Source organism: Erinaceus europaeus, chromosome 6, assembly GCF_950295315.1.
Source record: "Erinaceus europaeus chromosome 6, mEriEur2.1, whole genome shotgun sequence".
Lineage (NCBI taxonomy): Eukaryota > Metazoa > Chordata > Mammalia > Eulipotyphla > Erinaceidae > Erinaceus > Erinaceus europaeus.
In genome coordinates, this window is record NC_080167.1 from 50,602,187 (window position 1) to 50,614,989 (window position 12,803).

Sequence of the window (12,803 nt, forward strand, 5' to 3'; positions counted from 1 at the left end):
CAGGTTCCTCCTGGCCTATCTCCCTAGCACACACACATGTGCATGTGAGCATGTGACATGCACACATACACACACACACACACACACACACGGGTGTGAGAAATAAAAGTTCTGTTATTCTAAGTCACTAAGGTCAGAGGTGGCCACCAAACTTAGTCTATCTGATGGACATACTTTTCCTGGAATTCTGCACCCTTCTTTCTCTGGCAGACTCTTACAGGTCTTTCTAGAACCAGTTCAAGCTCCCATCTGGTGGCCCAGGGTTTGAGCCCTGCAGACAGGGACTTAGATCTTTCTGCATGGCAAAGTGTGCTCTACTGAGTTAGACCACTGCCTGGTCCTAGGGCCCACTATCTTGGCTCACTCACTGTACCTGTGAAATCTGTTATTCCCAGAAGCCATACTTTCTTACTTCTCCTATTTTATTTATATTGATTGATAAAAGTGACAAAGATGCAGGTGAGAACAGGGACTTGAAACTAAGTTCTTTTTTTAATATTTATTTTTTTATTCCCTTTTGTTGCCCTTGTGGTTTTATTGTTGTAGTTGTTATTGATGTTGTCGTTGTTGGATAGAACAGAGAGAAATGGAGAGAGGAGGGGAAGACAGGGGGAGAGAAAGATAGACACCTGCAGACCTGCTTCACTGCCTGTGAAACTATTCCCCTGCAGGTGGGGAGCCGGGGGCTTTAACAGGGATCCTTATGCCGGTCCATTATCACTTTGCGCCACATGCGCTTAACCCGCTGCACTACCACCTGACTCCCGAAACTAAATTCTTACCCTTAGTAATGTATGTGCTTCTCTGAGTGAGCCACCACTAGGCCCCTCTTTTAGATGGGGGAGAGTTGAGAGACACCACAGCACTGCTCCACCACCCATGAAGTTTACTCCCTGTAGGTACTCTCATGTGGGAATTTGAGACTTGAACCTGGGTCCTGAGGCATGGCAAAGTAGGCATTCCACCTGGTGAGCCATCTCCTGCTTCCCAGGAAGTATTTTTATAAACATGTTTAGGAGAAAGCCAATCCTTGTGGGTAATTTTTGGAGGCCACTATTTGCTATTAGGCTTGGCTCTGCTTATAGCAAATGGCTTATTGACACAGTGCCTTCTATTTGGTTAATGCATTTCTGTGTCAAATGGACCTCCTCCAGCATTTTAAAATAGACTATTAAATTTAAATATGAATGGATATAATTCTATTTCAGGATCTTTTATTTATTTTATTAATTTTTAGGCCTGGTCTTCAAGAGATAGCATATCTACTGAGTGTTCTTCAATTTATAACTGTATCTGTGCATACTTCCATATGCACTTCCTGGAGTTAAGAATAGACTCACAAGTCTAATGTGAACTGACAATTGCATTCCAATATCAACTGCAAGAGAAAGAACTTACAGCAAGTGTCAGAATGTCCCTACCTGCTTCAGCCTTCAGGTAGCAAGGTGAAGATGTAGGTCATTCCAGAAGGTAAAGTACCAAGAGGGTAGTGTCCTTGTTTGAAGCATTTGAGGTCTGAAACAACAAAGCTAAAAAAAGTTAAAAAAACAAAACAAGCGCAAAGTGCAAGGACCAGTGTAAGGATCCCGGTTCGAGCCCCCGGCTCCCCACCTGCAGGGGAGTCGCTTCACAGGCAGTGAAGAAGGTCTGCAGGTGTCTATTTTTCTCTCCCCCTCTCTGTCTTCCCTTCCTCTCTCCATTTCTCTCTGTCCTATCCAGCAACAACGACATCAACAACAACAATAACTACAACAATAAAACAACAAGGGCAACAAAAAGGGATAAATTTTAAATAAAAAATTAATATATATATATATATATAAAACAAAAAATAGATTAAATAGTCATTTCAGTCTTCTATTTGGTTTTAAACAACTATACACCCACCTCTTTTTCATTAAAACTGTAATTTTTATGTTTTGTAATGTTATGCTTGGGCTCAAATACCACTTTGACAGAGGATATTAGTATAATAGTAAAAAAAGCTGAATTCCAGAGGGCTGGTGAAATAGCTCACTTGGATAGTGTGTTGTTTTACCATGTGCATGACCCAGGTTCAAGACCAGCCCCCATTACATTGAAGAAAGCTTTGGTACTGGGGCTTCTTTCTCTCTCTCTCTCTCTCTCTCTCTCTCTCTCTCTCTCTGCTTCTATGGAAAAAAAAAAGAAAAAGAATGGAAGAAAAAGAAAAAAAAAAGGCTGGAATCTGGAGATAGACTCTTTAAGCTTTATTCATTTGTGCTGTGTGACCTGGGTGTGTTACTAAACTATTCTAATTTTTAAAAATATTTTTAATAATTATTTTATTTAGTAAACCTTTCTTGTTATTGATGTCATTGTTGTTAGGACAGAGAGAAATGGAGAGAGGAGGGGAAGACAGAGAAGGGGAGAGAAAGGTAGACACCTACAGACCTGCTTCACTGCCTGTGAAGCGACTCCCCTGCAGGTGGGGAGCCAGGGGCTTGAACCGAGATCTTTATGCTCCTCCAAGTCTCTGTTTTTATGTTTTCTGTGGTCTTGTCCTATCTTTCCCGAGTAAATACGGCTCCTTCAAGTTCTTATTTTATACAACTTTCTGGAAAATTATGACATGTTTGAACACACATTTTATCTATTTTTTTCTTAATCCTGCTGGGCCTCACATCTGCATGATCCACTGTTGCAGGTGGAAGTTACATTCCGTCATCAGTCTCAGAAAGAGACAAAGAGGCTTTCATGCATGAGGCTGTGAGGTCCCAGGTTCAGTCCCTCACACCACCATAAGCTAGAGTTCTAGTCTTTCCCTCTATAGCTTTCTTTTTTGTATCTGTCTTTCATAAATAAATGAACGAATTAAGGAATGCATTAAAAGAAAGAAAGAGACAGAGAGGAGAGACCCACAGCATTGCTTCACTATTCATTAAGTCATCCCTTGATACTGGGCATAGTGTGCCCATGTGGTGCCAGCGTTTATGTCCTTATGAATGGTGAGGTGTGCTGTTGGGTCCCCAGATTTTATCTATTCTATATAATTACTTTTTAAAAACATATTTATTTTTTTGCTAAGACAGAAAGATGGAGAGGGGAAGAAGAGATAGACAGAGATATACCTGCAGCATAGATCTACTGCTAATGAAGATTCCCCCCCACCTGAGGGTGGAGGCAATAGCATAATAGTCTGTTATGCAAACAGACTCCCTTTTTTATTATTTATTTTCCCTTTTGTTGCCCTTGTTATTTTATTGTTGTTGTAGTTGTTGTTGATGTCGTCATTGTTGGCTAAGACAGAGAGAAATCGAGAGGAGGGGAAGACAGAGGGAGAGAAAGACACCTGCAGACCTGTTTCATCGCCTGTGAAGCAAACCCCCATAAACAGACTCTTACGCCTGAGGCTCTGAGATTCCAGGTTCAATTCCCAGTACTACCATAAACCAGAACTGTGCAGTGCTCTGGTTAAAGAAAAAAAAAATTAATGCGGACTGGCTGGTGGCACACCTGGTTTAGTGCACATGTTACAGTGTGCAAGGACCCAGGTTTGAGCCCCTGCAGGGGAAAAGCTTTCTGAGTGGTGAAGCAGTGTTGCAGGTGTCTCTCTGTCTCTCTCTTCTATCACCCCCTTCCCTCTCAATTTCTGGATGTCTCTATCCAATAAATAAATAAAATAAAGCCATATTTTAAAGAAAGGATCCCCCCCAAAAATGGAGACTGGGGTCTTGAACCTTGGTCATTGCACATTGTTTTTTTCTTGTGTTGAATCATTATTATCATTTCTTCTCCCTTCTTCTCTTTCTTCTCCTTTTCCTTCCCCTTATTACTCTTTTCTTTTTCTTTCTTCCTTTTCCCCTCCCCCCTTCTTTAATTGTAGGAGTTCTGTGTTGGTTCCATCTTGACTTTTCATCTTTTGAACTAGATGTCTTTCCTTGAGTAGCTATTTGGCAGAGGCTTATCTTCGGGAGTGTACTTTCCCTGGGATCCTGCATGCCTAGGTTCAGATCCAGTTCTTTCAATCACTAACTCTTCAAGTCAGGATCTGAAACTATACTGGAGAGTTCCTCTTCTCTCTGCAGGCTCCCAGCAGGATGCTTTTGCAGTGCTGTGGGTCTGTGGGATTCCTCATTAGCTATGATATTCCTAAGTATTATTATTGTGCTATTGTCACCCGCTCATGGCAATCACCTGCACATAGGAAATATGTTCTAGAGATTCTCTTTGAACTACTCCTAAGGACCTAGTATGCAATTTAAGAGGCCAAAGCTTTTGTAGCCTTTGTGAGTAGAATCATTTAACATCAAAGTGTTGTCAGACAATCTACCTGATGGAGAGACTGAATTTTTATAAGGGCCTCCCTGCTTTTTCCCTCTTCCCCCTGCAATCTATCTTGTTGAGATTTAAGTAAGTGTTCCACCTACGGTGTGTTAACATAAGGTCTTTCATGAAACACTGTTGATGAATACAGATTTTGCCCAAGGAGTTCTTAAGTTGTCAAAGAGGAGTGATATTTCATGAGATGAGTTTTTCATCATGTATGAGTCATCTAGTTGATATCCCCGCTCCGACTGTAGCCTATGTTCCACTGACTTGGGGAGGTGAAGGGTCTTATTCACAGCCTTTGTGAGATCCAATTTTTGGACTCCTAACTCTTTCAAGCACTCCAGCTTGCCTTCCTGACTTATCACTCACTTTAGGTGGTAAAAGCTGGATAGAGGTGATTTAGAGTTTTTTTTTTTTTTTTTTTTCTAGTGTAACCTATGCACGTGCTCTAGTGAGGATTGATGTCTGTCCTGCCACGTGCCTGTCTGAGCCCAGCTCACACAAGTCTACTGGCAGAAGGGCTGGCTGGGTAAGAGTTATGGGCATGATGTTAGTGACTTGTTCATGGTGGGTTATTAAAAGTACTTCTTCTTTGGGTTCTTCAAAATCTTCAGACTTAAAAAATATGTGAAGACTTAGGATCTGGTGACTAGGGAGCTGACTGGTTTATTAGAGCACATGGGCTTCTCTGGGTTCCATCCCTGACACTGTATATGACAGAAGTCTGTTCTGGTCTCATAACACACAAATCAATAAGTAAAAAAATAATAATAATCTTAGAGCTTGTTCTTTGAGTCCATGATGGGTTGGAAGAAACGATTAGCTGCTGGGGAACAACTCAAAGGAGGACCTCCCTTAAACATGTAGAACTGGGTCTTTTTCAAGCTAAGGCTTCACCATTCTTCTTCTTCTTTTTTTTTTCTCCAGGCTTATTGATGGGGCTTGGTGCCTGCACCATGAATCCACTGCTCCTGGAGGCCATTTTTCCCATTTTGTTGCCCTTGCTGTTGTTGTTATTGTTACTGTTGCCATAGCTGTTGTTGTTGGATATCGAGAAAAATTGATAGAGGAGAGGAAGACAGAGAAGGGGAGAGATAAGACACCTGCAGACCTGCTTCATCCCCCATGAAATGACACCCCCACAGGTGGGGAGCTTGGGGCTTGAACCAGGATCCTTACATCAATCCTTGTGGTTCGTGCCATGTGTTCTTAACCCACTGCTCTACTGCCTGGCCCCTGGCTTCTCCATTCTTAGGGGGTGGTGGATTTCACTTTCTATGGCAATACCTAGGATCAAGCCTTTTATTTGACACAGTGTCCTGTAAGGGAGAGGTTATGGCACTAAAGCCAGACTGAATTTCTCTTTGGCATTTCCACCTCCTTATCTGGGCCACCGGACCCAGTGTTCTCAATTTCCCATTAAATGCTGGGGTGATTTCTGCAGGCCCTAGCTTAGTTGATGATAACCAAATCATGTGGAATGAACACCATTTGGGTGATTCAGAAGAGAAAGAGAAACTCCTTAGAGCATTTCCTTCAGCACAACAAATGTCAAGTAGCCATTGTAATTCTATTTTGTTTTCTTATCCAGTCAACACCCATTCACAAATCATTGTAAGTTATGGCTCCTGTGGTGCTGAGGATGCAGCCAGTCCACATGTCCTTTGTCCTCCTGGGTCATCCTGGTTGATGGATGAAGTGACCATCATGAAGCAGGGCACCTCTTCTCCAATCCTTACCAGTACCCTCTGCAGTAAGAGGATGCTTGTGAGAGTGGACTGGGTGGGTGGCGACTGGGATCTCAGGATGCCTGGCATCCACTCTTCCTGCCACCTAACCTGTGACCTAAATAAAGAAGAACACAGTTCTTCAAACATTTCTCCTCGCAGGGAGTGCTGCTTGCTTTGCACATACATTGGTGAGGTTTCCCCAGCACTGAGAGATTCTCAGCCACGTGTCTTGGGATTTGGGTTTGTGGGTTTAGTCTATGTTTCTTCTCAGCCTGGAGAGCCTTAAACCTGTTTTCTGAAATTAGGCTAGAAGTTTGGAGGACTGAGATGGGAATGCCTGGGGTCCAGGCCTGTACATAGCTTGTAAGACCCAGGCAGAGGGTGCTGGAGAGAGTTACCTTTGCAGGAATTAGCATGTATATATTGCTTTCTTTCTCTCCTTTTACAATAAAATTGGAGCAGTCTTGTGAAATTAGGCAGGTGTCTGGAGGCTGTTTTGTTTACCCAGCTAGCCCAGTGGCCCTCAGTGAGGACAGCAACACAGACAATGGCACTTTTTCTGCTTAAGAGGCAGTGCCATTGGCTGGGAGCCAGTCGCACAGGTGGGCCACCTTCTGCCAGGTAGATGGGAGCAGGACAGGCCGTCAGAGCGCTCCCTGACATAGATGGGGAGCCAGGGTGCTCCTGTTTCCAGGAGGTATGCGAACCCCTCCCCCAGAAGGGGACCAGAGCAAGCCAGCTGGGGGTACACAGAGGAGGGACAGGAATTCAACCCCCTCCAAATCTGTGGGTCAAGGCCGAGACTGCAGGGCGTGGAGTGGATAGGGAGAAAGTCCGAGGTGCCCCGTGTCCAGCAGAAGCGAAGGCCGATGCAGGCCCGCCCAGGCCGCTGACAGGCGCCCCCCCGGGAGCTGTGCTCCTTTGGGGACCCGGGTCAGGCCTCGCACGTGCTGCGCGTCCCCGGCCCCGCGGCCCCCAACCCCGGGCAGACACGGACGCTAGGCCGATTTTGGTGCAGTGCGAATCTGCTCCGCCGCCGCCGCCGCCGCCGCCGCCGCCGCCGCCGCCGCCGCCGAGCTGGGGGGTGGGGGCTCCCCGCTCGGGGAGCGCCACCGGGGGTCGCAGTCGCAGCCGCAGCCTCTAGGCAAGATCTACGCCCACCTTCCCCCCGCCAGGCCCTAGCCTGTCGCCATAGCAACCGGCCCGGGCCAACCCGCCCTGTCCGCGCCTCGCGGGACTCAAGGGCCTCAGGCCGGGCGCAGCGAGGACATCCCCGCCCGCGGCACCGGCATCCGGGCGGCCGGGTCCCACCCACGCCGCGCACAGGCTCCCCCTCTCGCCGAGCAGAGGAAAGCCCTGGCGCCCGGGGCTCTCTCGGCGGAATTAATAAGCACCCCCCCCAAGGGAAGGGGGTCCCCGCCGGCACGCCTGCGCGCCCTGCACATGCCCGCGCCCCACCCCGCGCGTGGCGGCCTCAGCGAGTTCCCTCCCCGGCTCGGCGCTCGCGGGGCGCAGGACATCCCCGAAGGCGGGGGGAGGCGGCGCGGCGCCGGGGCGCAGAGGGCGGGGAGCCCGCGGGCGGAGGAGGCGGGGGCGGAGGCGGGAGGGCTGGCGCGCCGGGAGCTGGTGGGAGGCTGAAAAGTAGCAGAAAGTGCGGCTGGCAGCCGGTGGCCGCGAGCCCTGCGAGCGACGGCGGCAGGAAGTCTGAGCCCGAGCCGAGCCTAGAGCGGGGACGGGAGAGTGAAAGAGGAAACTGCAGAGGAGGAAGCGCTGCGGCAGCGGCGGCGCCGCGTCCCCGGCTCCCCCCGGCCGAGCATCCCGGCCCCGTGCGCTCTGCCCGCGCCCCGTGCGCCCTGCCCGCGCCCGCGCCGGCCATGGCCCGGGAGAACGGCGAGAGCAGCGCCTCCTGGAAGAAGCAAGCCGAGGACATCAAAAAGATCTTCGAGTTCAAGGAGACCCTCGGAACGTAAGTGGGCGACGGGAACTGGGCGGGGGGTGGTGGCAGGCGACCGCCGATCCTTGGCCCTTCCCGCTCCCACCGCCTGGGGCTCGGTTCTTTAGGGGCCCCGCAAGCTCCCACCGGGAGCCTGGCTCGGATTTCCGCGCTGCCCAGGGGCGCAGTGGGCAGCCCACTCATCTGATCCCCGCCCTAGCCACTTCTCTCCCATGCGTGCCCGAGGGGATAGTCTGGGGGGGATCACCGGCCATTGCTAGAGGGGCGCCTACTCCCGGGGCGGGCAGTGGCATACGAGATGTGCGGTCATGAGGGCCCCCGCCCCCGCGCCGGGGTCGCGCCCCGCGTGTGTCAGTGTGCAGTGCGGCCGGGTCAGGGGGTGGCTGTGCGCTGCTGGAAGCGAGGAATAGGCAGCGTGGGGGGTCACGTGGGAGCACCCCTACCTGAACGCGGGGCCAGCTGCCCAGGGGCGCAGGCTGCGTGGTAGGGGGCGGGCGCCTTTTCTCCCCGGGCTGCGTGGAACCCTCCGCCGCCGCAGGGGGCCGCGTGTCCAGAACGCAGGTGCCTCCCCCTCAAGTGCAGGGCAGGTACGACGGTCCCTGGGAGTTGGGGTGGTATTTGTTTTGCTTTGGAGCGCCTCGGAAGAGGCGGGGAGGCGCAGAATGCAAGAGAGTGAGGCGCTGCCGGCTGGGTCTGAAGTTCAAGTTATTTTCTGCCCTCATGTGATCAGTCTTCGCCGCCGACCTGCGTCTGTCGGTCTATATATTCACACACACATATGTGCCGCATGAAGCGAGCCTTCTGCAGGGGCTCCTGGAGGTGTTGATGAGGCTGGGAAGCGCGAGAGGAGGTGTTTCCTGGGATAAATCTCTCTCTGCTTTCCACCCCACCCCCTTGCTAGTTTTTTTTTTGTGTGTGTGTGGTTGCTTTGCTTTCCCAGAATCACAGCTCCAAATCCAGCTTATCTTCTGCCTTCCTCTCAGAGTCCACTACAGCTGGTCAGTCCCTTTCTTTCTCCCAGCACCAATCCCCCCAACCTGCAGTGAGTTCTTGGAGCCAAGTTGGGAAGCCATGCTTCAGATTCTGGGGAGCACTCTGCCTGTGGATGGCCAGAGGGCCCCTGGTGCTGGGCATCTGTGAGCAGAGACTTTCCTCTCCTTCAGTTGTCAGACCAGAAACAGAAAGGAAGGACTGTGGCCTTTTCAAGAGGGGTCTGGGGCTGCCTCTGGGCATGGCTGGTGGAGGGGTGCCTTGGGGTCCTAACTTTGGGGAATTACCACTCTGCCTTACTGAGGAGGGTTGGGGCTGTGAGCCTGATTGCTCAAGTTGTCAGAGGAGCCAGAAGCCCGCTGCTGTGGCTGCAGGAGTCTGGGGTGGGGCAGCAGAGACCCCCATCATGCGTTCCTGGATGTCCCCTCCCTGAACGTTCTGTCTGGTCCCTCTGCTCCTTGTTGTGTGTCCCCCAGCTCCTGGGAAAGCCAGCAGCTGCCTCTCTGCAGTGGCTGTGCTGCGTGGACTCAGTGATCTGTGTCTTTGCCAAGTGGCTCCCACTGTAGCAGGCACCATTTGGGGGTGGCCTCTGGGGGTTCCTGTCTCTGGGAAGGCTGAGGATGTGCCTATTGGTGCTCGAGAGGTGGGCAGAGCTCCTGCAGGAGCAGCTTCTTGGAGGCTGGCCATGTCATTTGGGAACCAAGGTGTGGGTCTGCATGAGGGCATCTGAGCCCTGCCTTCTGCTGTGGAAAGAACTGTGAACTGCTCCAACTACAGCTTCCTACCGAGGTCCCGAGGTGTTGGCAGGGGTTCCCGAAGATCGAGACCCAAACAATCAAATGATCAAAATGTTTTCATCCAGTGACACAGTAATAACAGTAATCACAGGTGACATTGTTAGCTGAACACCAAGTGCCAGGCATTATTTGCGGCGCCTTGTGTGTGCTGACTGCTTGGCGCTTGGAGCTATGTGCCTCTGTGAGGTTGCTGTTTACCATCCATGGTGGGGTCTGTGGTGGGCAGGTGGGAAGTGAGGCTGGAGAGCGGGCCTCCCACAAATGGGCTGGCTCCTAGGCGGTGGAACTGGAATTCCCACCTGGCAGCACAGCTCATGAGTATGCATGCTGGACTGAGCCTCCCTGCTGATTATGTAACACAAGCGCTCAAGCATAATCTGGCTTAACTTTCTTGTTTGGAAAGCAAATTGGGGTTGGTGGGCTAGGTGCTGGCACAACCGGTTGAATGCACACATTACTACGCACAAAGATCCCGGCAAAGATCCCGGTTCGAGACCCCGCTCTCCATCTGCAGGGGGGAAGCTTCATGGGTGGTGAAGCAGCTCTACCTCTCCCTCTCCTCTCAATTCTCTGTCCTATCCAATAAAAGAGAGAAAGAAAAAGCTGCCAGGATTGTTGGAGCCATAGTGCCAGCACTGGTTCCCAGCAATAATCCTGGTGGCAATAGTAAAGTAAAATAAAATAAAACAATCAGGATATTAATGCAAAGAAAACAGAATGAGGGCAAAGTTGGTTCCCCAGATATCACATGTGGGGAAGCTTTGGGGTGACCAGCGCCTTCCAGTCTCCCAGGATTTTCTAGACATTGGCAGTTTAACCCCCCACCCTGGGGGGCAGCATGCTGTGACCTTAAATGAGGACTCAGTTGGGTTTTTGTCAGTGGACGTGGAGCCCCAGCTCTTCTCCTGCTGGCAGTGAGACTTAGGTTGGGGTCAGAAACGTCACCATCTGTGAAGGGTGATGGATAGTTAGGGTACCTGAGGACTTGGTCATTCTTTTTGTTCATTCCACTTGTGTATTTTTATTTTTGCAGTTTGTTTTCAATAGATCATTTTATTGGGGGGTTTACTGTTTTACAATACAGTTGTTGACACTTGAGTACAATTTCTCATCTCCCCATGATAGGTGTCTGCAAAACACTCTCAGCCCCCAGTGTAGGTCCTCTGACACCATCATACACCAGGAGCCCAAAGCATCTCCCCATCCCGAGTCCTTTATTTTGCTGCAGTACACCAAACGGAACTCATCTTTACTTTGTGTTTTTCCTTTCTTTTTTTAATGTTTATTTATTTTCCCTTTTTTTGCCCTTGTTTTTTATTGTTATAGTTGTTGCTGTTGTTGATGTCATCGTTGTTAGATAAGACAGAGAGAAATGGAGAGAGAAGGGGAAGACGGGGGGGGGGGGAGAAAGACACCTGCAGATCTGCTTCACTGCTTGTGACTCACCTGCAGGTGGGGAGCCAGGGGCTTGAACTGGGATCCTTACGCCGGTCCTTGCGCTTCACGCCACGTGTGCTTAACCTGCTGCGCTACCACCCGACTCCCATGGTTTTCCTTTCTGTCCTTGTTTCTTAAGTTCTGCCTATGAGTGAGATCATCAGGTATTCAACTTTTTCCGTTTCCTCTTATCTTACTTAACATGGTTCCATCAAGCTTTGAGGAGATCTGTGAACATCTGTGTTGATGGCAGCACAGATTATAATGGCCCAAACTTGGAAGCAACCCAGGTGTCCAGTAACATAAATGGCTAAGCAAGCTGTGTTATATGTACACAGTGGACTACTACTCAGCCGTTGAGATTGGTGAAGTCATCTCCTTTGCCCCTTAGGTCTTTTAAGATCTTAAAATAGGGGCTGAGTGGTGGTGCACCTGGTTGAGTGTACATATTACGATGTGCCAGGATCAAGGTTTGAGCCCCAGCCCTCCCCCTTGACACATGGTGCTTTGCTGAGTCCCTTCCCTTGCAGAAAGGGAGACTTACAGCACAAGCTAAAGGGTCCAGCTGTCTAGTCCTTGTGATCCGAGGGCCTGTCTGGAGGGTGAGGACCATATAGGAGTGAATGAGGGTCAGCTTAGGATGGGGGATGGTGAAGAAGCAAGGGAGAGATTGTGAGTTTGGTCCCAGTTAGCTGGAGGCACCTCTGCTTCCCCTGTAGACAGGGGTGAGGGCAGGGATGGTTCCCTTATACACTGGATGCTGGATGTTGCTGTCATTGCTGTCTGTAGGGATTCAACTTTTGCTCAGCCACTAATGGGTGTTTGGCTGGAGCTTGACTTCGACATTCCTTCTCCCTCCTTATCCTAAGTTCTTCATCTTCGGGCAGGAGGACAGGAGATAGCTCGAATAGTAAAGCCTCACCATGTGTGAGGCCCTGGGTTTGAGACCTGGCACCATATGGTCAGCACCAGGAGCTCAGTGGATGGTGGAGTAGTGCCTTGGTGTCTCTCTGCCTCTGTCCTCTCTGTCTCTCCATTTCTCCTGGGTATAGAAAGGAAATATTGGGCCCAGAAGGCTGCTCAGCAGAATCACTCATGCACAAGGCCCTGAGTTCATTCCCCAGCACCAAAGGAAGTTCCATGGGTGGTGGAGTAGTGTTTTGATGTCTCTCCTTTCTCTCTTTCTCCCCCCTCCCTCCCTTCCTCCTTCTTTCCCAATTAAAAAAGAATTGGGAGGGAGCTGAAAAATAGCTCATCTGGATGGTGTGCCTGCTTTGTCACTGACATGACCCAGACTCAGCCCCGGGCCCCACTAGAGGAAGCTCAGTGCTGTGATGTCTTTCATTATCTGTCCATCTTATAAATATCTGATAGAGTTGACCCGGAGCACTGAGGTGGGGACAGGGGTACAGAGAAGATGAAATGCTTTATAAAGAAGATTTCTCTTTTCCTGGACAAGGAAAGCACTTGGTATGGTTCTTCAGGAACTTTCCTTATGAGGCTTATTTCTGTTCTGAGGGACTTTTTTTTTTCTTTCTTTTCTGTCACCAGGATTATCATTGCAGTTCAGTGCCTGCATGATGAATCCACCACTCTTGGTGGCCG

At 50.0% G+C, this 12,803-nt stretch overlaps 1 protein-coding gene across 3 annotated transcripts in view; it reads left to right on the forward strand.

Annotated features, from left to right (window-relative positions):
* The first annotated feature begins 7,350 nt into the window (after positions 1-7,350).
* The window catches only part of CAMK1D (calcium/calmodulin dependent protein kinase ID), a 268,432-nt gene continuing 262,979 nt past the window's right edge, over positions 7,351-12,803 (forward strand). Inside the window, exon 1 of one of the 3 annotated variants that reach the window (XM_060192177.1) lies at positions 7,351-7,986. Coding sequence is in view for 2 of the 3 variants with exons in the window: in XM_060192176.1 (XP_060048159.1) it covers positions 7,895-7,986 (92 nt within the window). In the remaining variant the exon portion in view is untranslated. The remainder of the gene's footprint in view (positions 7,987-12,803) is intronic. The other 2 variants (XM_060192176.1, XM_007524625.3) reach the window with 2 other exon arrangements.